At 45.5% G+C, this 26798-nt stretch overlaps 1 protein-coding gene across 1 annotated transcript in view; it reads left to right on the top strand.

The window, feature by feature from the left end:
- The window catches only part of LOC120914249 (neuronal cell adhesion molecule-like), a 507806-nt gene that overhangs the window by 172207 nt on the left and 308801 nt on the right, over positions 1–26798 (top strand). The window contains exon 6 of the mRNA XM_040324873.1: positions 18561–18783. Within this exon, the coding sequence (XP_040180807.1) occupies positions 18561–18783 (223 nt within the window). The remainder of the gene's footprint in view (positions 1–18560; positions 18784–26798) is intronic.

Below are 26798 nucleotides of genomic sequence, written 5' to 3'. Positions count from 1 at the left end.
ACTTGGGGTGGCACTGATGGACATTGTGGGGAAGCACTGATCTACCCATGTTGCCAGTCAATGCCTTTTTTTTTTTTTTAAGACTTTTTTTTTTCCATGCTTTTTTTTTTTTTTTTGGCCCACCCTGGTGGTCCAGGTTGGGCTTCCCTGGTGGTCCATGTGGCGATCCGAGGGGGGGCTGCGCTGATAAACAATCAGCGCGAACCCCCCCTGTCAGGAGAGCTGCCGATCGGCGCGGCATGAAATCCTGCAGGACGTCCATGGACGTCCTGTCAGGATTTCACAACCACAACCACTTCCCGGACGTAAATCGGCCATAGGCCGGGCGGGAAGTGGTTAAACATAGGTCGGCTTAGATTCAGAGTTAGGTCGGCTTATCTGTAGATAAGCCGGCCTAACTCTTTCTGTTTTCAATCTGAATTTTATTACATTTTGGTAGTTCCCAGGTATACATATATTACTATTATGGTCATAGCATCCAAACATTTAAATATGTGATACAAATTATCTTAGTATAAACGTCTAACAAACATACATACATAAAAAAAAGAAGAGAAGAAGGAAAAAAAATGTAATAACAAAAAGCATAATAGAGTCCTCTAGTAATAATCCCCCCAGCCTGGCTACTCGTCTATATGGTTCCCTTTAACCCAGTTTAGGAATTCATTGGACTTTCGAAATTCAGACCATGCGGTCCATGTATGGAAAAACTGCTCTTCCCTTCCCGTTTCCCTGGCCAATAAGCTTTACAAGTCCCTAGAGCGTTCCAATTCCTTCACCCATTCCCCCAGGGAAGGCACTAACCTTGTCTTCCAATATCGTGGAATAACTACTTTAGCTGCTGAAATAAAGTGTCCAAGCACCTCTTCTCTTGCCTTTTTTAAAGAACCTGGGGTCATATTTAGGAGGGCCACTTTGGGTGATGCGCAGATTACTGTACCCTCCAATTTTCCATATAAATCAAAAATTTGTTTCCAAAACTTTTTCACCGGTGGGCATTCCCACCAAACATGTAGCATACTACCTTTTGCCTCCTGACAACGCCAACAGATGTCAGGTATATCTTGATTAATTTGATGCATTATAGAAGGGCACCTATACTCACTAGCTTATATGCCTTTTCTTGTGATCTTGTGTCTATTAAGGTTTTAGGAGTCATAATAAAACTTTTTTGCCAGTCTGATAAAGCTATATTCTCTTGGAGTTCTTTCTCCCACTTCCGTGTAAATGGGGGGAGATCTGGATGGATTGAAAGCAAAAGGATAGAATAAATTATAGAAATTGGGTGCGCTAGTGGTTCTTTTTGTAGCAACAAAGATTGAAATGCTGTTGGTTCGGCATAAAAATCTTGTTTCGATGGAATTGATCGTATATAGCATAAGGCTTGATGTCTCTGTAACCACTGTGTAGAGTTTTGAGAGGTCTTAGTCAATGGGAAATCTACCATTGATAATGAATCTGTCTGAAGTACTTGAACAATTCTCCTATGTTCTCGTTTATACCAGGGCCCAAACGTGATTGAGTGTAGAGCTGGTATAAAATCCGGTGTTCCAAAAAAAGGGGTCATGGGGCTCATTTGTTTTGATATTGTATATATGGGTATCAATCGGTCCCATATATACAGTGTTTGCCTAGTAAGGTCTACTGGTATTGAAAGGCCTTTTCGTAATATAGACGAGGTCCATGGGAGGGCACATAAATCTATAGGATTCATATGTCCCTCCAATTGAACCCATTGCTTCGAGGTGGAGTGGTGAAACCAGTCAATGATACGTGCTAGTATGGTCGCTTTATGATAAATCGAAACGTCTGGTACCCCCACTCCACCTTTGTTTTTTGGTAAAGACAGTGTCTCAAAACTAATTCTTGACTGGGCTGAATTCCAAATAAACCTAGAAAATAGTCGGTGAATCTTACGAAAAAACGCTGCCGGAAGATGGATTGGGATTGTTTGAAACAAATATAGAAGACGGGGGAGTATGTCCATCTTAAGGGTATTAATTCTACCAAACCACGAGAGACGTTTAAGTGTGTATGATGTCAAAGTCGTTTGAATTTTATTGAGCATTGGGAGAAAATTTAGGGAGTATATCTGTGCTGCTGATGCTGGGATACTAATCCCTAAGTATCGAATCGACTCCCTACACGTCTTAAATGGAAAGTCCTTCGATATTCGCTTCATTTTGGCTTGCGGGACAGATATATTGAGAAGTTCTGATTTGTTATAATTAACTTTAAAATTACTAACTTCGCTAAATCTCTAGAATTCTAAAAGTATAGCAGGAATAGAGGTATGTGGATTTGTTACAAACAATAATAAATCATCTGCAAATAGGGCCAATTTTTTTAAAGCCATCGGGGCCTGGGCTTTTACCTCCCGGGGTATTAACAATAGCTTTGATAACCTCTTCTTCAGTGATTACGGTTTCCAACTCTTCTACTATATTTCCCGCCAGGGTAGGTATCGGAGTATCTACTATATAGGATGTTACTTTATCTTCTTCATTATCAAATGAGCTTGAGGGTTCGTTTGGGGATATATTGTATAAAGACTTATAAAAGTCACTAAATGTATCCCTAATTAAAGAAGGTGAAGATATTATTTCACCATTTGAACCCTGGAGCTTTGGGATAAAAGTAGGGGTCTGGTGTGGATTTAGAGAACTAGCCAACAACTTTCCACATTTATCGCTAGATTTATATTGGTGTAATACCACCTTACTTGAATATGTGCGGGCAGAAGACTCATATAGTTTACGCAGACATGACCGTGCTGAATCAACCTCTAGTGAAGTTTCCGTCGTGTTTAGTCTCTTATGTTCTGTTTCTAGGGTTCTAAGTTTTTGAAACGCCTTTGTAATATCTGCTGACCGCTTCTTTTTCATTTGGGTACCTAATTGAATAAAAGACCCTCTCAAAACTGCTTTCATAGCTTCCCATTGAATGGGAAGTGATGTAGAATCTAGGGCATGGTCTGACAAAAAATTTGAGATAATTTCCGCTATATAGTTAGAGCACTCTGTATTCTCTATTAATGCATCATTTAAACGCCATGTCCATTCTCTAAGTGGGACCGAGGGGATAGTAAATTCCAAAAAAAGAGGTGCATGATCTGACCAAACCATTGTACCGATATCACATATTGGTGACCAATCCAAGCAGTTGTGGTCAACAAAAAAGTAGTCAATTCTACTATAAGTTTGGTGAACCATTGAGAAATATGTATAATCTCTTGATTTAGGGTGTAATATCCTCCAGACATCTATCAAATGATAATCATAGAGAATACGCTTCAAAGTCTTCAACCTAGACACTGAAACCGCTTTTCTTAATGAGGAGGTGTCTATTTGCGGATCCATTGGAAGATTAAAATCTCCCCCCAGAATAAGTCTTCCCTCCATGAAGCCAGACAGTATTTCCAAATACCTCAGTGCTATTTGGCTTTGGTTTGTATTCGGCAGATATATGTTTGCCACTGTAAATTTAATTCCCCACAGGAAAAACTTAACAAAAACGTACCTTCCCTGAGGGTCTACCATATCTTCAATTAATTCAATAGGCAAGGTCTTATGGAACGCGATAGAGACTCCTTTAGTCTTCTGTTCTGGATTAGTGCTATGGAACCACCGATTAAAATGTCCACTGGGGCAGATAGGGAAAGAGTCAGTCTGAAAATGGGTTTCTTGAAGAAAAAGCAAATTAACTTTATGTTTATGCATTTGATGTATAATTTGCCCTCTCTTAGATGCTATGTTTAAGCCCCTAACATTGTAAGAGCATATCTTTAGCACCGGTTGGGACACCATTGTAGTAGCCATGCTGGAGAGAGAAAAAAAAAAAAAAAGAAGAGGGGGAGGGTGGGCGTCTCTAAGAGACCCTAATGCACTGACTTATGCAGTACACTGTTTGATATTTCACACAATAGGCACAAACTGTGCCTAGCCTATATAGGGAGTGAACAACAATACTAAACACACAAACAACAAAAAAAAAGGGGGGGCAAAGAAAAAATAAGAAACACACCCAAAAAAAGTAAAAATGGAAATAAGGGGGGAGTGAAAAAAAAATACAAAAAAACAACAAAAAAAACCCCACAAATTTGACAAAACCACGAGATGCGCTCCCTGCGCTATCGCAGATATTAAATCATTATTGAATTTAAGGGAAATTGAATACCCGACCAATTCACTAGTTATTCTGAAAAGCTTTTTAACACAATTCACCAAAATCGTAACACCTTATGTTCAAGTGGGTTAAGGTGCCTATTACATCATATAGTTTCCTACTTACCACTAAACAAAAAGCATTTATTGTGTAGATTTCCCCCTTCCACTATGGATCACTATCTGACCATCAGATAGAAATCAAACAGAGATCCGACCAGGTCTGGTGGTTTCACCGTATTAGTCCCATTATGGATCGCCATAAAGCTAACGGATAGAAATAACTGACAGGGGGGGAGAGAAGGGCGGGGAGGAAAGGAAAATAAAATGAAAAAAGGGGGGAGGGGGGACCTTTAGAATTTCCAAATTTATTCTAACTAGTTTGTCCCTTGATTAACATCTTGGATCCCAGATCGAGATCCAACATTTCCCTGTTGCTGATTACGGGTGACCGATAGTCTTCCTGGTTGTCGATATTCCTCTGGTGGATCAAGCCAATTAGGAATAGGAATATGGTTCTGTCCAAGAAAATCAAAAAATGCTGGAAGAAGTTCTGGTTCATAAAGGACGAACATCTCGTGTCCCTTTGTTACTTGTATACTAAAAGGGTGACCCCAAGTATAAGTAGCGCCTGATTGGCGAATTAAGTCTAGTAGAGGGCGGACCATCCTGCGCATATACAGTGTATTCTTAGATAGGTCTGGATATAGATGGATAGTGGAGTTTTCATTGACAACCGGGCCGTAACTCTAAGCTTTACGCATGATTTCCTCTTTTAGGGTATAATAATGCACTCGACATACCACATCTCTAGGGCGGCTGGCTTGATCCCTCATCCCTCTCCCCACTCGATGTACTCTATCTAATTCGATATTGGAATCGGTCTCCCTACCCAAGACTTGATTAAGAATAGCAACCACTTTAGGATTTAAATTAGCGCCTGAAATATCCTCTGGGATCCCTTTTAGACAGATATTATTTCTCCGGTTGCGATTTTCGCTATCTTCAATGCGTAGTTGGTGTTGACGGAGACGATGAAGGCTTGTTTGGGATGCAATTTCTAGAGCAGTAATGCGTGCAGCGTGGTCTTCTTGAGTATGGGCAATCCCGGATACTGCATTATTGGTAACTGTTACTTGTTCTCCAAGTGTGCTTACTTCAGAGTGAATAGATGATTCAATTTTTATAGCCCATGATTCAAAATCAGCCCTAAATGCAGAGATTAAAGCGGCTGTTTCAGACCCTGAGCCTAAAGAGTCCCTTGACGTGCCTTGCTGCGTTGTGGTTAGACCCTTCCCAATATATACAGAAGAGGAGGATAACGCCAAATCCATAGGTCTAGCCTGATTAACATTGTCCATATCTGATACATCTACTCCATCTGCTCCTTCTATCGTTGTTGCCATATAGGTTGCCTTATTTGCCATTGCAGCTTCCTCTCCTATAGGCTCTTCAATTCAATCGATTTTATCCATTTTATTAAACTTATTCGATTTATCAATTTTAGTTTTATCAGCAGTTTTTCCAACAGTTTTATCAATGGATAACATACTTTCTTTATCTAACTGGAACTGTGGGAGAGACTAGAAGGCAGCAACTGCTGCTGCAGCCGCCACTGCCATAGTAGGTTAAGAAAATGTTTTATCTGAAAACAATCTTATCTCTATCGCTGAGAGTGGCTAAGTTTTCAATATTGCGCGAGGGGTAAGAGGAATAACGGGGTATGCAGAGCACCGCTATAGACCAGCCCTTATAACCAACTACTCAAATATATGACCAGTGTATAATCAATAAGATCTATGAAATCAAGAAGATGTTTCTTAATAATAGATCTTAGCGTCTATAGACGAAAAAAGTTTCTTAATAGTACTAGTAGATCGGAACACCTTGATGGTCTATATGAGTCTATAAAAGTCTGTAGGAGAGTTTATATATATATATATATATATATTATTTTTTTTTATTTTTTTTAGACCTCTTAAGCTTCTCCCCGGACAACTTGGGGGTTCCCCTCTCCCACTCCCCACCACAGACGGCCACTCAGCGTCAGTTGATAGAAGTCTGTAGGACTCTGTAGGAGAGTTTATATCCTTTTTTGATTTTTTAATCCTCTTAGGCTTCTCCCCGGACAACTTGGGGGTTCCCCTCTCCCACTCCCCCCTCACTACCACTATGGGCGGCCACTCAGCGTCAGCTGAGAAGAGTCTGTATGAGTCTGTAGGAGGGTTTATTTTTTATTTTTTTTAAACTCTTAGGCTTCTCTTAGGCTTCTCCCCAGACAGCTTGGGGGTTCCCCTCTCCCACTCAGCTGGTAAGAGTCTGCTAAAAGTTTGTAGAAAAGTTTTTTACCTTTTGGGCTTTTTTTTTAAGCTTCTCCCGGGTCAGGTCCCGGGTCTCCTGATGCTCCCGATTCAGCCCGCCTGCACCCAACACACCGACAGCAACGGCAAAGGCTGGCACTATCACTAGCACTGGACCTCCAGATACACACACCTCCTCCTGCAGATCCCTTCAATCCTGGACAACAGCACGGCTCAGCACGGCCTCGCAGGGTGTAGAGTGAAGAGTGTAGAGTAAGGAGTAGAGCGGGACGGATCGAATCCCAAAACCCACGCCAGGCTCAGGTCACGCTGGGCACAAGTCACGCCAGGAACAGGTACCGCTTAGCAGAGCAGGTCGGTAGATCCGATAGATCCGGTTGACGGATCTATCATTCAGTAAGGAATCTGACAACACATCTGACTACACGGCACAGCACAGCAACAATATCAGTAGCGATGAACAGGTTACGGTGGTGCTACAGAGCGGGCTCCCTAAAGAGCTTCAGGGGGACTCCAAAGGTATGGTCGGGCGGGCATCAAGAAAAAAAGAAAAAAAAAAAAAGATCAAAGAGTTCAATCCAGGATAACGTTCAAGTATCCAATAACGCCCGCACAAGGTGTCCGCTTAGCAGTAACTGCTCAGAGAGGCTCCCAGGAGGCTATCAGTCCATTCAATCTGCCCGTTGCAGGGAGACACAGAGCTCGTGGAACGCGTGCACGCTCAGCAGCTCATTGTTAACCCCTGTCTGGGCTGCTGATCCCCAAACCTCAACAGCTGCCTAACTCTTTCTGAATCTACCTGTGTATGTATATTATGTAGGTGTATGCACACATGCCTTTGGAGGAAAACTGAGTACCCGGAGGAACCCACGCAGACACAGGGAGCGACAATGCAAGCTCCAGGCAGATTGGCGTCAGTGTCCGGATTCGAGCCAATGACTCTCTTGCTGCCAAGTAATGGAGTTAACCACTACACCTCTGTGTGCATAAAACCATTCTGAAACAGAAGCCCTTGATAACAAGGGCGCAGCATTCAATGAAGCATCACAGACCTATCTGAGGCCCTGGACCAGCTGGTCCGCCAGCCTAATAACTTTGGGAGAGAGTCGGTGCTCCTCCACTGTGTTATGTAAAATGCTCACTCCGTGAGTTGTATACAGCACTAGGGGTCAGGACTACTCCAAGATGGCCCGCCGAGTGTTCAGAACGCGGCCACAGGAAAATGGCCGACTGCAATGTAAGCTGCGCCATAGCGCAGCTATGACAAAATGGCCGCCAATGGGAGTTTTCAATGTAATTGAAAAACCTCCTATAAAATGGTGCCAGCGCCGACTGAGACCCGAGAGTAGTGGCCACAATAGGCCGCAAGTCAGACCCCAGCATGGTAAACATTGAACGGGTCAGTACTTCGGATCTTCTATCAGTCAGATCCATATAAGCGGGGGTTACCTCAAAGGGGCACTGAACTGCCCGGCGGTGAGGGACTACAAAAGCCCTCAGCGGCTGTTCTCATTCCACCTCTACACAGAGCGGTCTGATTTGTGTGATCCAAAAAAGACAAAGCGGAAACTCAGCTGCACTATCCAGCTTAAGAGAGTCCCTTGCAGCACTGAGAAGCGCACCCATAAATGCCTTATCCTCCTTTTTTCTTTTTACTACCTAGGTACCTGGTCCATGGCTCCATAACAGCATTCCCCAGGGGATAACGGGGGAGGGGGCACTCTTTTACCGCCCGTCCGCAGTCCACCCCCACCCTGGCATGAACTTGTCCAGGACTAACAATAAAACCTCTGTGGGAATCCTAGGTGCTAACACCTGCTGCCACCACCAGCATGTTGGGGAAGGACCCAGATACTGACTCCAAATATTAATAATATTTACATAGTGTGTATGTATAATATGCACACCTGTCCTTACAAATAAACAAAAGCTCATAGAGCCCTATTCAGGGCCTCTCACCCACTTGCTGCGCTGATCAGGGGTACCCAGGAGACTCATCTCAGGAGGAGACTGCCCATCGCTGCCGTCCACTCTCAGCACACAGTGTGTGAGAGGAAAAGACCTGTGAGGTAACTGTGCGGCATCTGCAGGGACCTGTTTGCCAAATGGCAGCAAAATGCAGCGTTTAAACAGGAAAAGCCTCCTAGGGCTTTTAAACAGTAAAAAAACCCTCACAGGAAAGCCCCATACAAAAAGAAAAAACACAGGCCAGATAACACAGTCCCCTCAGGAAGGCCCCCTGACAGCAGCAATGTTAGCAATGCAGCAAGGGAAAAGGAGCAGGGAATGGAGGAGAAGAGGACCCCCGAACCCCAGGAATGCCCAGCCGTACCAACCCACCGAAGCGGGAGGGACTGTACTTACCCCTCCAAGTGAGGCTCGCTGACGCATTCCTGACAGAACTACAAACCACTGTGAATGAGACAACACCACAGCCCAGTCATATGTGGACCTCAGAGCAAAGCTCACCGGCCACCCCAGGAGTCATGGGGTATGGCGTGGCAGACCCAGCCTCTTTTTGCAAAGGTGTGCCCACGCTTGCTGGTCGGACTGAGTAGACTACAAGGATCTATATTGTCCAGCCTGTCTCTCAGCCGACAGTTGAAAGAAGATTCCTCAAGAAAAAGTAAAATAAAATAAAATACAATTTCTCCTCAGGGCGCTGGGCCCAAAGGGAGCCATACGTCCTTCTCCTTGATAGGCAAAACGAAACTGAGGCTGCATGCTGCAGTAAGGAGGGTTATGTCTGGAGAAACCGCCCCCTGGGCAGAGCTGTTCAACTAAGATAATTAAATACATGTTACATTAATAAAAATGTTTCTGCCTAGTGCTCTCCTGTAAACAGGGAAATCTTGTCAAGATTTAAGGAGCTGTGTCCGTCCATGGACGATAAGAGAAAATGCATTTTTTCAAAATTAACGCTCTATTTTTATTTATAGCAGAAAAAATAAAAACCACAGAGGTGATCAAATACCACCAAAAGAATGCTCTATTTGTGGAAAAAAAAGGACGTCAATTTTGTTTGGGAGCCACATCGCAATTGTCAGTTAAAGCGACGCAGTGCCGAATCGCAAAAAGTGCTCTGGTCTTTGGCCAGCCAAATGGTTCGGGGCTGAAGTGGTTATATCAAGAATTGTAATTACATGCCCCTGTTAAACAGGGGAAGACAAAATGGGCCTTTGGTGGTGGTGCCACACCACTGTAAAACCTCAGAGTTACTCTTGGTGGCGCAGGAATGGGCCCTGCTGTGAAATATTATATATAGAATTGAATTAAAAGGGGCAATCAAATTGGGCCTTTGGTGGTGGTGCCACAACACTGTAAGCCCTCATTTGGCTGGCCAAAGACCAGAGCACTTTTTGCGATTCGGCACTGCGTCGCTCTGACAATTGCACGATGTGGCTCCCAAACAAAATTGATTCCCTGCTGAGAAATATTAGATCAAGAATTGTAATTACGTGCTCCTGTTAAACAGGGGCAGAAAAATTGGGCCTTTGTGCTGGTGCCACAACACGGTAAACCCTCACAGTTACTCTTGGTGGGCACAGGAATGGGCCCTGCTGTGAAATATTATATATAGAATTGAATTAAAAGGGGCAATCAAATTGGGCCTTTGGTGGTGGTGCCACAACACTGTAAGCCCTCATTTGGCTGGCCAAAGACCAGAGCACTTTTTGCGATTCGGCACTGCGTCGCTCTGACAATTGCACGATGTGGCTCCCAAACAAAATTGATGTCCTTTTTTTCCCATAAATAGACCTTTCTTTTGGTGGTATTTGATTACCTGGTTTTTATTGTTTGCACTATAAACAAAAATAGAGCGACAATTTTGAAAAAAAATACAATATTTTTTACTTTTTGCTATAATAAATATCCCCCAAAAATATATAAAAAGTTTAGGCCGATACGTATTCTTCGACATATTTTTGGTAAAAAAATCGTAATAAGTGTTTTATTGATTGGTTTGCACAAAATGAATAGGCCCGGATTCAGATAGAGATACGACGGCGTATCTCTGAGTTCCGACGGTCGGATCTATGCGGCTGATTCATAGAATCAGGTTCCGCATAGATCTCCCCAAGATCCGACAGGTGTAAGTGACTTACATCGTCGGATCTTAGGCTGCAATCTCCCGCTGGCCGCTAGGTGGCGTTTCGTTTTTTGTACGCGACGAATATGCAAATGGGGAGTTCCGCCGATTCAGAAATGAACGCCCGCCCGTCGCTTTTTTTTTACGCCGCTTGCGTTCGGCTTTTTCCGGCGTATAGTTACCCCTGCTATGTGAGGGGCATCCTATGTTAAGTATGGCCGTCGTTCCCGCGCCGAGTTTTAAATTTTTACGTCGTTTGCGTAAGTCGATTCAGAATACGGCCGGACACAAGTTACGCTCACACCGAAACCAATGACGTCCTAGCGACGTCATTTGGAGCAATGCACGCTGGGAAATTTAGCCGGCGGCGCATGCGCAGTTAAATCGGCGCGGGGACGCGCCTGATTTAAATAGTACACTCCCCCTAGCCGCGGAATTTAAATTCCGCCGGGGGATTTACGATACGCCGCCGCAAGTTTTGAGGTAAGTGCTTTCTGAATAAAGCGCTAGCCTCAAAAACTTGCGCCGGCGGATCGTAAATCAGATGGATTACGCGGATCTAAAGATCCGCTAATCTATCTGAATCTAACCCAGTGTGTCTACAAAATTGGGGATAGTTTTTGGCATTTTTATAAAACATGTTTTTGCTAGTATTGACGGCGATCAGCGATTTTTATTGTAACTGCAACATTATGGCGAACTAATCGGACACTTTTGACGCCATTTTGGGACCATTGTCATTGATACCATTGATATGGGCTAGGTGTGACATGACACTGATCACTGCTCCCGATTACAGGGAGCAGTGATCAGTGTCCTGTCACTAGGGAGAATGTCGAAATGCTTGTTTACATCAGCATTTCCCCATTCTTCCTCTCCGTGAGACGATCATGGGTATCCCCGGGACCCGCGGTCGGGCTCGCGGAGCTTGCGGCGGGCGCGTGAGCCCACAATGCTGCATCTTAAAGGGGACGTGTATATACGTCAATCTGCCCACAGGAGACATTGTTTCAACGTATATACAGTTGTGTTCAAAATTATTCAACCCCCCAATGCTGTAAAGGGTTTTAGGGAATTTAGTGTACATTTGTAATTGTATTCAGAATGAAATCCTACAAGGACTTCTTAAAGAACCATATGCAACTAAAATGACATCAATCGGTTTTGTAATACAGTAGTAAATGTTTATTTTGTGAATTCTTCATTTACACAATTATTCAACCCCTTAAAGACTACCACTCTGAAGAACAGAGGTTCATTGAAGTGTATTCAATCAGGTATTGAAAACACCTGTGGATGTCAGGGAGCAGCAATAAAGCCTAATAAGCATTAATTAGGCAGCTTTAAAATGACTGTGATACTCAGGTCCTTCTAGACATTTACTGGTGTGGTTACAAACATGGTGAAGTCAAGAGAATGGTCCAGGAAGACAAGAGAAGAGGTGATTACTCTTCACAGGAAGGGCAATGGCTATAAGAAGATTGCAAAGATGTTAAACATACCAAGAGACACCATAGGAAGCATCATTCGCAAATTCAAGGCAAAGGGCACTGTTGAAACGATACCTGGTCATGGCAGAACGAAGATGCTGACTTCGACTGCTGTGCGCTACCTGAAGCGTAGAGTGGAGAAAAGTCCCCTTGTGACTGCTGAGGAACTGAGAAAAGATTTGTCAGATGTGGGTACTGAAGTTTCTGCTCAGACAATACGGCGCACACTGCGTAATGAAGGCCTCCATGCCAGAACTCCCAGGCGCACCCCCTTGCTGTCTCCAAAGAATAGGAAGAGTCCACTGCAGTATGCCAAAAGTCATGTGGACAAACCACAGAAGTTTTGGGATTGTGTTCTGTGGACTGATGAAACTGTTTGGGCCCATGGATCAACGCTATGTTTGGAGGAGGAAGAACAAGGCCTATGATGAAAAGAACACCTTGCCCACTGTGAAGCATGGCGGGGGTTCAATCATGCTTTGGGGCTGTTTTGCTTCTGCAGGTACAGGGAAGCTTCAGCGTGTGCAAGGTACCATGAATTCTCTTCAGTACCAGGAGATATTGGATGACAATGTGATGCAGTCCGTCACAAACCTGAGGCTTGGGAGACGTTAGACCTTTCAACAGGACAATGATCCCAAGCATACCTCCAAGTCCACTAGAGCATGGTTGCAGATTAAAGGCTGGAACATTTTGGAGTGGCCATCGCAGTCACCAGACTTAAATCTGATTGAGAACCTCTGGTGGGACTTAAAGAAAGCAGTTGCAGTGCGCAAGCCTAAGAATGTGACTGAACTGGAGGCTTTTGCCCATGACGAATGGGCGAAGATACCCGTAGATCGCTGCAAGACACTTGTGTCAAGCTATGCTTCACGTTTAAAAGCTGTTATAACTGTAAAAGGATGTTGTACTAAGTACTAAGATTGAATGTCACTTGGGGGTTGAATAAAACTGATAATGATGTGAGCACAGAAAATACATTTGTGGTTATCTCATTATAAATGTTATGTTATATTTGTCTGACCTACACGTGCCTCTTTGATTAAATTGTAAGCAGGATGACTGAATGATCAAAATCAATGTCAAACTGGCCAAAACAATCAATTTCATAGGGGGTTGAATAATTTTGAATACAACTGTATATGTGTGACCCGGTCGTTAAGTGGTTAAACAGGGGCAGAAAAATTGGGCCTTTGGTGGTGGTGCCACAACACTGTAAACCCTCACAGTTACTCTTGATGGGTGCAGGAACAGGCCCTGCTGTGAAATTTTAGATCAAAAATTGTAATTAAATGCCCCTGTTAAACAGGGGCAGAAAAATTGGGTCTTTGGGGGGGGGGGGCGGTGGTGCCACAACACTGTAACCCCTCACAGATACTCTTGTTGAGTGCAGGAACGGGCAGAAAAATTGGGCCTTAGGCAGTGGTATTGGTGCCCTAAACCAAAAATATATTTTTAGAAGCTAGCACCATCAAGATTGAGGAGGAATAGGATAGTCACTCAGCATAATAGGACAGTTATACAGGTTGCATTCCCTTTGAATGTCAGCCAGCTGAGCACTGGCATTATATAACCGGCGGAAATTAACACAGGCTTTTCTGGCCTGCCTCAGGAGATCCTGTAAGCCCTGGGTACCTGCTCAAGAACCGCTGCACTACCAAATTCAGGAAGTGAGCCAAACGTGGAGCATGGTTCAAGTGTGCCTGTCGGAAGGCGGAGAGGAGGTTGGTGCCATTGTCGCATACAACCATTCCTGGCTGAAGCTGGCATGACATCAACCACCTCTGAGCCTGCCCCTGCAGAGCTGACAGAATCTTTGCCCCAGTGTGGCTCTTGTGCCCTATGCAGACTAACTCAAGCACCACATGGCATCTTTTTAACCCCTTGAATGCCTACAGAGCACCGCTGGTTCAAAGGACAAATCTGCAGAGGAAGAGGTCATAGAGGAAGAAGAAGAGGGGGTGGAGGAGAGAGCTGTGGCAGAATCACCACTAGTATTTTGGAGGCGTGGTGGCAGAACAAGCTCCAACAATACTGAACCCTGTCCTGCATTCTTCCCAGCTGCCAGCAGAGTTACCCAGTGCGCCGTGAAAGAAATGTAGCGTCCCTGTCCAACAGATATACTGTGGAAAAGAAAAAGTGCGGTGCTCAAAATATTACTCTCGGTATGCTCAAAAGATATAAGGGGGTAATCCACAAAAGGGATACGCCGGCGTATCTACTGATACGCCGTCTTTTCCCTGTTTCTATCTATGGAACTGATCCACAGAATCAGTTTACCATAGATAGGCAGAAGATCCGACATGTGTAATTGAATTACACTGTCGGATCTTAAGGATGCAATTCTAGGCCGGCCGCTAGGTGGCGAGGCCATTGCGGCCGGCCTAGAATATGCAAATGAACACTTACGGCGATCCACGAACGTTCCGACGGGCCCGTCGCGCTAAATCTACGTCGTTTACGTCGAGTTACGCCGCGTAAAACTAGGGCTGAGCCCTAGTTCTCTTAAGCCATGTTAAGTATGGCCGTCGTTCCCGCGTCAAAATTTTAATTCTACGTCGTTTGCGTAAGACGTTCGTGAATGGCGCTGGACGCCATTTACGTTAACGTCTAAGCAAATGACGTCGGAGCGACGTCAGTTAGTGCAATGCACGTCGGGTAAGTTACCCAACGGAGCATGCACGGTACGTCCGGCGCGGGAGCGCGCCTAATTTAAATGGGACTCGCCCCATTAGATTCGGCACGCCTTGCGCCGGACACATTTAAGTTACACCGCCGCAAATTTCAAGGTAAGTGCTTTGTGGATCGGGCACTTAGGGAGAAATTTTGCGGCGGTGTAACTTAAATCGGAAGATTTAAGTTGTGCCCGATATTTGTGGATTTGGCCCTAAGTGTACATATAACCTCCGTGTTATACTTAATAAATTTATTAAATTGCACACATAATATGAAAACTATGCAAATGATTAATCAAAGTGATAATATAATGCAATCATTGACTGAACAAAAAAGTGTGTTATTCAAAATTTGAACATGATCCAAAATAATATGTGTAGGTTGAAAATGCACCAAATGAATATAGTGAATAAATAACCAAAATTATAGACATAAATATAATAAATACAAAGTGAAGCACCAAAGATGGAAATAAACCAAAAAAGTGCTAGTGATTAGTGAACAAATGAAATATAAAGTCCAAAATTGATCCACTGTGATCCACTATATTGACATCAATGGGTATCCATTATAGGTTTAAGCAATGTTACTTCATACACAAATCCTCCCAGTGTAACATACGTTAAAGATATACCTGTGCTCAAATCCCAATAGCTTGTACATGTATTTAAACTATCAAGTGCTAAAGTGACCACATATTAACACTACAAATTCTGGATGGACCCTCTGCACACTGCTATACAATTTCCTAGCAAATTATGCAATGAAAAACAAGGATATTTAGTTCACATATATTGCAATACACGTTTAAGCTGACCAACTTTGTCAAAGTAATCCCTCCTTTGGCCAGTCCTACACTGCCTTGCCACTGCAGATGCTATGGTGGACACCATGCCAACATGGGGCATAAAGACCCAAGGTGGGGGAGAGCAACCAGGTTCGGATCTGGTCACTGACCTGCGTTACAACAGAAAAAAGATTTACCTGTGCTCAAATCTCAATAGCTTGTATATGTATTTGAACTATCAAGTGCTAAAGTGACCGCATATTAACACTACAAATTCTGGATGGACCCTCTGCACACTGTTACAGCATTCCTAGCAAATTATGCAATGAAAAACTGGGTTATTTATTTCACATATATTGCAATACATGTTTAAGTAATCCCTCTTCTGGCCAGTCCTACACTGCCTTGACTCATTGGTTGTTAAGGATGAGGTGGCCGTCTTCCGAGCAACCAGCAATGTACAGTGTTTTTGTGTTTAAAGAAAAAAAAAGCAAAATTCATGAAAACTGCATGCAGAAACGCATAAACAAACAATGGTTTAAAAATGCCAAACGCACTTCAAAATGTGCCTGAAAAACGCATCAAGCGCAGCCGCATAGGTGTGAATCTAGACTTACAAGCCAATTGGCAAATTACCTTTCAAACATTCCATAGTCCATGATAAGAACTAAGAGGGCTAAATAACCCCTTGCAATAACACAGGAAGTCTGCACAGGACAGGTCTAAATTTCTGACAAAAATAAGACTTTTTTCACTGCACTTTTTAAACAGATATAAAATAAATATTTCTAACAGTATGTTTAACAAACTAAAAGAGAAAATAATTTTTTAGGGTTTACATACGATTTAAGGTTTGCTGTCTGTTTGGGACACTCACAACAGTACCACCCTATTCTGGCTGTTCTGCCAGTGCTGTTTTTTAGCCTAGGCCGACAAGGCCCAGGCCTAGGGCGGCACTTGCGGGGGCGGCAAAAAAGGCACCCCCCTGCGCAAATGGCACCCGCGCCCTCCTTCCGACTCCTGCAAGCAGGGCCACTATCAGAGGAGTACTGCTTAGGAGTGCAGTGGCTCGTGTGTGCAGTGAGGGCCAGAAAGCAGTTTAAGTATGAGCCGTCAAGCCGCCCCCCCAGCTGTGATTCTCTGATTGGCCCTCTGCTGTGGCCAATCATGGGAAGGGAAACAGCGGGCAGGAAGTTGGGTGGCGGTGCTGGGAATCCAATTAGAGCCGCTCTCTCCCTCTCTTCTCCCTTCTCCTGTCACAGCGCCGTTGCCGAGTTCTCTGGCAAATAGAGCAGCCGTGCTGTGACAGGGAGAGGAGAGCTACCGGCTGTCTGTATCTCCCCCGCTCGCCCCCCTTGCCTTTCTGTGAGCCGAAGAGAGGGAGAGAACGGCTCTAATTGGATTTGCCGCACCACTGCCCAGCTTCCTGCCCACTGTTTCCCTTATTATGATTGGCCACAGCAGAGGGCCAATCAGAAGACTCTGGGGGCATCATGGGAAAGGTAGCCCCAGTGTGTCCACAGACATCATGCTACAGCCCCCAGCATGCATGAATTCTGCTGGGGGGGTGTTAAAAGAGGAGAAAAAGAGACTACTGTGCTGGGGGAAGCCAGAGAGGGAGCAACACTGTACCCGCACCACCAGAGAGCCACGCTGTACCCACACCACCAGAGAGCCACACTGTACCCGCACCACCAGAGAGCCACGCTGTACCCGCACCACCAGAGAGCCACGCTGTACCTGCACCACCAGAGAGCCACGCTGTACCTGCACCACCAGAGAGCCACGCTGTACCCACACCACCAGAAAGCCACGCTGTACCCACACCACCAGAGAGCCACGCTGTACCCACACCACCAGAGAGCCACGCTGTATACCCACACCACCAGAGAGGGAGCCATGCTGTAACCGCACCACCAGAGAGGGAGTCGCGCTGTTCCCACACCACCAGAGAGCCACGCTGTACCCACACCACCACAGCATCCCTCTGTCCTCTTTCCATGGCGTCCCTCTGTCTTCCTCCCATTAAGATGACAGGGCGGGTCTTAAAAAGGAAGGGGCCTTGACAGGAAGACGTTGGTCATATTTAAATTAGAGGGTGTGCGAGTTTAGTCAGGCCTAGGGCAGCACAAATCGTCCTTCCTATTATGTACCCTTTTCCTTTAAGGAATCAACACTTGGGCACTTTCTGGCCCGTCTGGTACCAGGTTTCTGTTCCCCAGTCTTCAGTCCAAACCTTCACCATAGTATAGATTGTCGGCATTGCTGCTCGGTGGACGCTAGCTTTGAACATAAAGCCTTGCAAGGCAGAGGTGTAATTTAGTCACACAATCTTTTTGGGGGGGGTTGCTGGAACCATTTTTTTATACTGTTTTTTTTGTGTGTGCTTGCTTCCCTAATTGGTATTTATCTCTTGATATTTGGTATGTTGCTGCATTTAAGAATTTGTACTAGTAAAGGTTGTCTTATCCTTTTCCTGCTACAGTATTCACTACTGTGATACTACTGAGCTTTATATCCATTTTCAGAGATATTGCCACTAGGTGGTTCTGACGCTCTTTGTATAGTGTACCATACACCCCCCCATAAAAGGCAGAAACATACACGATACCCCTTTCACACTGGGGAGGTGCAGGCATTAGTGGTAAAGCGCCTCTAGTTTTAGCAGCGCTTTACTGCTGTTATAGTGGCACTAGCGGGGTGCTTTTAACCCCCGTTAGCAGATGAAGAAAGGGTTAATAGCGTCCGCGTTGCCATTAATTTCAATAGAAGATGCTGCTTTTTAGTGTCCTGCAAGCGCACCACCCCAGTGTAAAAGCACTCAGGCTTCCACACTGGGGTTGCTTGAGAGGCACTTTTCAGGTGCTATTTTTATGGGGAGTACAAAAGCATATTATTGCAAACCTAAATCATATAATACTTTTTTTTCATGCCTATTAATTACCTATTAGTAATTTTTTAAGTAAATTGAAAACTAAGAAAAATAAAGGATATACATTTAAATCATGTTGATGATTCTCCTATTATTGGCAGCCTATGAGAGGAATTGAATGGAATGGACCTGGTTTTGCTTACCTTGTGAAGTGGAGAAGGCAGAAACAGAATGAAGAATGGAAGGAGAAGATTCTCACAGAGCCTTATGTCTTTGTAGAAGATACCAATACATTTGTGCCTTATGATATCAAAGTCCAGGCTGTAAATGAGCTTGGGGAAGGCCCGGAGCCTAAAGCTGTCACTGGATACTCTGGAGAAGACTGTAAGTATCTCTACTCAACCTTTCTTGCCCATTGATGCCTAGATGCGTATGTCAATTCAGCAGTGTCAGCATAGGATGCTTAACTTGCCAATTCTATTACTAATTTGCATACTTGCATCATCTCTATATATTTTTAATGACATATAAAAGAAAAATGTTTTCAATATTATTATTTTTTTACTTTTTATCTTTTTTACTTTTTAATCTTTGGATTATCTACAGCCTCAAAGTTGCATTGTTCTTCTGCAGGCTGAAGGCTTTATTTGTTTTAGTAAAGCCTCCAACCTGAAAGGGATAACTACAGTATGTCATATCAGGAACCACGCTGATTTATTCCAGATCGTCAGAGGGGACTGTCAGTGATAGCTGGGATTGAATTCCACCAGCTGCATCTGGCCAGCTGCTGGTTCTCAAAGAGAAGAATGATTGTTTATAAATGTGACCCTAGCATAGGGTGACCAGACATCCCCAGTTTCAGGGGACAGTCCCCTGATTGAGGACACTGTCCCCAGACCAAGTCTGTCCCTGGTTTTGTCCCCAGATTGGATTTAATAGGGGACATGGGCAATTTCAAAGACAGTCAGTATTACACACCCCCGCTCCGCTATGCCTACTAGCATAGGGGGGGGTTGTATTTTTCCCATTATCTGTGCCCCCTTCTGATGATCATGTGCTGGTCGGAGTGGAGGGAATATTTCTTCAGTTTCGGGCACATGCCCATTCAGCTCCACTCACATGTTCTTCTGCCTTGGCTCAAATCCTGGCCAGCCACCTGCCTATCTCCTTGCCTTCCCTGGTGGAGTGATCTTAATCCGCTCCCCATCCAGTAGTAGCCGGGGGCCCGAAGAGTAAGACTTGAGAGGCTATGAGGCGGGCGGCGACGGGCAGAGAGTTGCGATTACTAGTAAAGAAAAAATATGTCCCCGGATTTCATTAAAAAAATCTGGTCACCTTACCCTAGCACAATAAATGTATAGCTGGTTGGAAGGAAGGGGATAGGAACACTGACAGTGCTGGACATCAAAAACCTATCTCTGTCTACAGCGGGGATCTCACATTTTTAAACAAAGGACCTACTATATATACTGTCCCTCAAACTGTTCAGTAGGAGTAAAAATACCCTGACTTTTTACATCCGTGCCATGTCATGCCATATTTCAGGGTAGGGTGACCACATTTCTAAACTGCCATTCAGGGACACACCCCCCCCCCTCTCACCTTCCCCCCAAAAAATGAGGGGGGGGAATGTAGTCTCGGGGTTGATGGGGAGTTGATGGCGGCGGGTTATTTGTCAGGTAAATCTGCCACTTGCCACCAGATGCAGTGCTGCTGTCATTCCCTCCCTCCCGTGCGTAGAAGGAAAGGAGCGGCGTCACTATCTGGAGAGTGAAGATCACACCAGTCCCTGCTGCTTGCCGCTGGGTGCCGGAGGAGGTGCTGAGGGGGGCGGGGACAGCAGTGCTGCACTAGGTGTAGGCCTTGCTCCCGGTCTCACTGTCTGAGAGTAAATTGTCACTGGTTGCAAGACACTAGGCAGCGCCGACCCTAGCAACCAGTTACGAAAAAGTAGTTATTAGTTAGTAGGGGGTGGCTGTGTCCTCTATTTCATTCCGGGACATTGTATTGTCCCAGAATGAAGCTGCCTGGGACCTGGGACAGACATGTCAATTGCGGGACAGTCCCGGGAAATCCGGGACATGTGGGCACCCTATTTCAGGGGTAGTGAGCCCTTGTAGAATGCCAACCTGGGGTTTCCAAAAACCCAGCCTGCTTCTTCACCAGGGCTTCTGATGGTCGGGGATGGACTTACAGCAAGCTGGAACTGGGCAGCGGCCCCCAGGTACGCCCAGCAAGTTATACAGAGATCACTTGCATGTACAGTTGGCAGGATACAGAATAGGATCCGGGAAACAAGCCGAGGTCAGGGCAGGTGGCAGACAAGCACAAATGAAAAACAAAGCCAGGGTCAGTACACTTGAAGTCAAACACTGAATAAATTAAACACAAGGCAAAATAGAGCTCAGGGAAGTAGGAAGTTGCTCAGGCAAACCGGGCTGCACTGAACATGTCTTTATATAGGGGGCAACTCAGGAAGTGGTCACAAACAGTGAAAAATTCTGAATTGTTGACCAGCTAGATTAAAACATTGCCCTGACATCAAATAGGCATAAACAAATACTGTGACCTCTTCCCTCACAGCCCACATTACCATCTTACCAAAAGTGGGAAAACCATTCTGACCACCATTATTTTAGTCCCATTCCCTTATTAACATAGACATTGAATTATTAGCCAAAATATTGGCCACCAGGCTCGATTCGAGAGAGGGACTCATCAGGACTGCTCCCTTACCCCCAAAATGCAAAGGGCATTAGAACCCTTGGCACACATTATCAGACTTAATCCTAACATACATGGCATAGACTCGGTCCAACGTATCCATAAAATTAGTCTGTTTGCAGACAACACTCATCTCCCTGCCCAACTTACTGTTTACTGTTTGATCTTTCACCCAAATCTCAAACCTACAGATTTATGAGGACACGTCTCTGGCCCTCAACATCTCCTTGCCCCATTCTCTGCTCGACATGTTAAAATCATCTTTTAAATTATCTGAGCCACCAAACAGAAGGAATACCTGGACATTCAGCTAACCCCGCACTACTCCAGATTATACTCAGCTTAATGTATCCTCACCATTCATTCTTTGAAATCCCAAATCACATCCTGGCTCCCCCACTACCTTTCATGGCTGGGCAAAATGATCTCCATTAAAATGACCATCCTACTTCCAGTGCCATATGTGAAGGAGATCGCAACGGCGGCTCCAAGACAAACTGCTTGTAAAGCTAGCTCCTCACAGCCCACACACAGCATCCGACCCGGTCACTACCTCTATCTCACCCCCTGAGACCACCGGGCATGGACAGATTCATGCTGCACGGCTCCATGGATACAAGCACACAATCGGATCTCCCCCGCCAGCTACACTCATGGGTAACATGGTGGACGCCACACTACTGCACAGCACACTAGACACTGCAGAGCTGAGCTTCGGAACCCCTGCCAGCCATGAGGAACAATATGTAGTGCTGTAGCAGCACTTCTCAAGCCCTCAATCACTGATGCAGTGCACAGGGCGATCGCAGCAGGAATCACTCAGCTCAGCCCGTAGCTGGGAGATCAGGTTAAACACCTGCCTGAGGTGGCGCACTGATTATGTGATCTGGAGGATGAACTTCAAAGCTCCCACACATCTGAGCAACAAGCTAAAAACATACACAGCAGTATATTTTAGAAAAACTTGACTACCTTGAGAATTGCTTGAGGCAAAACAATCTGAGGGTCATAGGGCTCCCTACATTGCGGATTCCCTTCATGATATTTGCACTCTGCGCATCCGGAGTGCTTTAGGAATTACTACATCATGCATTGTAGAGAGCTCATAGCATAGGAACCCCAAATGACAGGCACACTCCAGATCCGGTTATAGTCCACAACCTAAACTATACGGACAGAGTCAACATCCTGAGGTCATTTCGGAATTCAAAATCATTCCAACTTGACAGTCATAAACTCCTTCTATTTGCAGACTACTCTCAAGAAGTCTCACGCAGAAGGAAAGCCTTCCATCCAATCTTTAAAGCCCTTTTCCAAAAGGGCGTGAAGTTCACCCTGGCTTACCAGCTACCCTGCATTTTACAGACCCCTCAGGAGATCCAATATCATTCTCTCATCCAGAAGAGGCGTCTCACTACCTGAAAGCCTACCTCCACATTCCGATGGACACCTCCAACAGGCCAGCTCCCCCACGCACTACAGAACCAAGAGACCAATGCAGCCCACAGAAGGATTCCAGCCCTCCAACTCAGGTCGCAACAAATTCCGCTGACTTTAAAACAGCTTTATATGGCTCGTAAACAGAGCGCTCACCGAGCTACCTACCACGTTCTGTTTCTCCAAGCCGGCTCCTGGCCTTTGTTTATCAAGTTTTCAGGCACTGTTACCAAGGGATGAACATATGCCCCCACCTGTTAACACCCCGGGGTCTCCATCAACCACATCTCCCATGCGGGATATTCCCGAAGGGCAATATACAACATAGCCATGGGCGAAGGTCTTCAATCCCTGGTAACGCTGTTCGCTGGTGTGAGTGTAATGCATATGGAAAAAAGCAAAGTCCAGGCTTCCCTGGGTATGTACCCTTGTGTTCTTCCCCACTGACTTCTGTTGGGTCGTTTTTCTCCCCAAGCCCTTTTTTTTTAGATGCAAGCACCCCTTTCTAGGATTAACACTTTCAGGTGATCCCCCAATGGTGAGCTGTGTACCACCTCACTTAACACTCAAGGTTTCTAAACTTGCAAGACAGACCCCCCTCCACAAAATCTTTATATGAAAGTGGTCTCCTGTAATGTCATTACATTTTGGGGTTACGTTCTCCCCAAAAACCTATGGCGGTCCTTCGCCATCTTAAAAATCTTAAAACTAATGTAGCTTTCCTCCAGGAGACACACTTGACAGTGGCTGATTTCACCCGCATGCGCAAGCTCTGGGTAGGTCAGGTGTTTGGGTCTCCAGCTATCTAAGGGAAAGCGGATGTCCTTCTCCTCATGCACAAATAACTCCCTTGTGAGGTACTCTCCATGCAAACAGATGATGAAGAACGTATCCTCATGGCTAAACTTAAGACTCAGGAATGGGTCATATCTAGGGATGAGCCGAACATACCCGCGTTCGGTTCGCACCAGAACGTTCGAACAGACCGCGGGTTCGCGCGAACATTTAGAACCCCATTAAAGTCTATGGGACTCGAACGCTCGAATTCAAAAACGCTCATTTTAAAGACCAATATTCAATCTAATGTTGAAAAACGTCTTTTAGAACCCGGTTCTTGCCCCAGGGAACATGTATCAATGGAATTTTTTTTTTTTTTAAATGGACGTTTTTTCCGGAGCAGCGATTTTAATGATGCTTAAAGTGAAAAAAAAAGAAAAATTCCTTTAATTATTTTTTTGTGAAAGAAAAATTGTAGAAAAAAGGGCACCCCTCAAACATTCTGTAATTGGAGCGCAACAAAGAGCCACATGCAAAGTATTGCATCAAAAATTGTTATTAAGCGCCCCTGTTAAACAGGGGCAGAAAAATTGTGCCTTAGGCACAACACTGCAACCCCTCCTAATAACTGTAATTAGAGCACAACAAAGAGCCACGTGCAAAGTATTGCATCAAAAATTGTTATTAGGCGCCCCTGTTAAACAGGGGCAGAAAAATTGTGCCTTAGGCACAACACAACACTGAAACCCCTCCCAATAACTGTAATTGGAGTGCAACAAACAGCCACGTGCAAAGTATTGCATAAAAAATTGTTATTAGGCGCCCCTGTTAAACAGGGGCAGAAAAATTGGGCCTTAGGCACAACACAACACTGCAACCCCTCCCAATAACTGTAATTGGAGCGCAACAAAGAGCCACGTGCAATGTATTGCATCAAAAATTGTTATTAGACGCAAAAATTAGGCCTTAGGCACTGGTGGCGGAGCCCAGAAACACAAAATTTCTTACTAGCTATCAGCAAGAAAAGTGAGAAGGATATTCCATCAGCAGCATAACAGGACAGTCACTCAGCATACGCAGTCTCAAAGGGATCTGACATTTCAACAAAAAATTATTATTCAGTAACATCAGCATCAGGTGCTTGGTAGCTGGTGTTGATCCAAGCCCGATTCATTTTGATGAAGGTCAGTCGATCAACAGAGTCGGTGGAGAGGCGCACCCTGTGATCGGTCACAAAGCCTCCAGCAGCACTGAATGTGCGTTCTGAAAGAACACTGGATGCAGGGCAAGCCAGTAGCTCAATTGCGTACTGTGCAAGCTCTGGCCAGTGATCCATCCTCAAGACCCAGTAATCCAGAGGATTTTCAGTGGGGAAGGTGTCCAAGTCGGATCTTGCCCCTAGGTATTCCCGGACCATGTAAACCAGACGCTGGCGACGGTTGCTGGAACCGGTCAGACCTTGGGGCTGCGGACTAAAAAATTGTCTGAACGCATCTGTCAGACGGCCACCTTCTCCACCGCTCCTTCTGTGACTCACCGAAGCCTCAGCAACACGTTGTCCAGGGCCAGGTTTTGGTAATCCCCCCTGTTCTGGGAACGCATTGCACAGACCCTTCTGCAAGGCCTCCCGCAGAAGTTTCATCTTTTGCTCCCTCTGCGATGGCAACACTTGTAAGGTGGATCAAGGAGAGTTACCAGCCAGTAATGATCCCTCTCCTTGATAGCACGTACACGAGGATCCTTACGCAGGCTTTGCAGGATCAGGGAGGCCATGCAGCGTAGGTTTGCAGAGGCATTCGGGGCACAGTCCTCTGGGTCAATGAGGACGACAGGATCCGCAGCCACCTCATCCCAGCCACGTAAAAGTCCACGTGTTCCTTGGGACTGTAAATGATCCCTTGAAGACTGCTGCTGCTGATGCTGAGTGCTAGGCTCCACCTCCATGCTGCTGATACAATCATCCTCCTCCTCCTCTTCCTGTGTGCTAGGTGGGCAAGCAGGACCACTGTCTGGATAAAGGGGGCCTTGAGAGGTAAGGAAGTCCTCCTCTTCCTCCCTCTGTTCTGCCTCAAGGGCCCTGTCCATTATTCCACGTAGCGTGTGCTCCAACATGTGAATAAGAGGGACAGTCTCACTGATGCATGCACTGTCACTGCTCACCATCCTCGTGGCCTCCTCAAATGGTGACAGGACAGTGCATGCATCCCTGATCAAGGCCCACTGGCGTGGTGAAAAAAAACCAAGCTCCCCTGACCTAGTTCTGCTGCCATATTGGCACAGGTACTCATTGATGGCCCTCTGCTGCATGTGCAGCCGCTGCAGCATGGCCAACGTAGAGTTCCATCTGGTGGGCATGTCACAGATTAGGTGGTTCTTGGGCAGGTTGTATTCCTTTTGGAGGTCTGTCAGCCGAGCATTGGCATTATATGATCTCCGGAAATGCACACAGACTTTCCTGGCCTGCTTCAGGACATCCTGTAAGCCCGGGTTCCTGCCCAAGAACCGATGCACCACCAAATTCAGGACATGCGCAAAACAGGGCACATGGGTGAGTTTTCCCTGACGAGGGGCGGAGAGGAGGTTGGTGCCATTATCGCTGACCACCATTTCAGGCTTCAACTGGCGTGGCGTCAACCATCTCTGAGCCTGCCCCTGCAGAGCTGACAGTACCTCTTCCCCAGTGTGGCTCCTGTCTCCCAAGCACACCAGCTCTAGCACTGCATGGCATCTCTTGGGCTGCATTCCTGCATAGCCCCTCGTACGCCTACGGAGCACGGCTGGTTCCTGGGAAACATCACCACAGGAAGAGGCCACAGAGGAAGAAGAAGAGGAGGGGGTGGAGGAGAGAGGTGTGTCACAACCAGTAGTAGTGTTTTGGAGGCGTGGTGGCGGAACGTGCACTTACAGTAAATGCGTTTACGTGCGATTAAACAGCAAACGTGCACTTACAGTAAATGCGCTTACGTGCTATTAAAGAGTGAACTTGCACTTACAGTAAATGCGCTGATGTGGTATTAAAGAGCAAACTTGCACTTACAGTAAATGCGTTTACGTGTGAGTAAACAGCAAACTTGCACTTACGTGCACTTTGACGTGCTATTAAAGAGCAAACTGGCACTTACAGTAAATGCGTTTACGTGCGATTAAACAGCGCATGGGTGTAAGCGTTACTGGCACTAACTAGCTACCTAGCGACACTAATACAGCGATCAGAAAAACGATCGCTTAGTGACGCTGGCAATAGGGGGTGAAAGGGTTAACTCTAGGGGCAATCAGGGGTTAAAACATTTATTAGAAAATGTATGGGGGTACCTAACGCTATAAATCCTAGCGGGCGAACAATGTCTCCTGGGAGCTTTTGGTCTGATGTGTGTACACACCATCAGACCAAAATCCCCGCGGACAGAGAACGCGGTGACGTAGAAGACACTGACGTTCTCAAACGCTGAAGTGCAATGCTT

This window comes from Rana temporaria, chromosome 9, assembly GCF_905171775.1.
Source record: "Rana temporaria chromosome 9, aRanTem1.1, whole genome shotgun sequence".
In the NCBI taxonomy this organism is placed as follows: Eukaryota; Metazoa; Chordata; class Amphibia; order Anura; family Ranidae; genus Rana; species Rana temporaria.
Note: the sequence above shows the minus strand (reverse complement) of the source record. Positions and strands in the feature narration are given on the sequence as shown.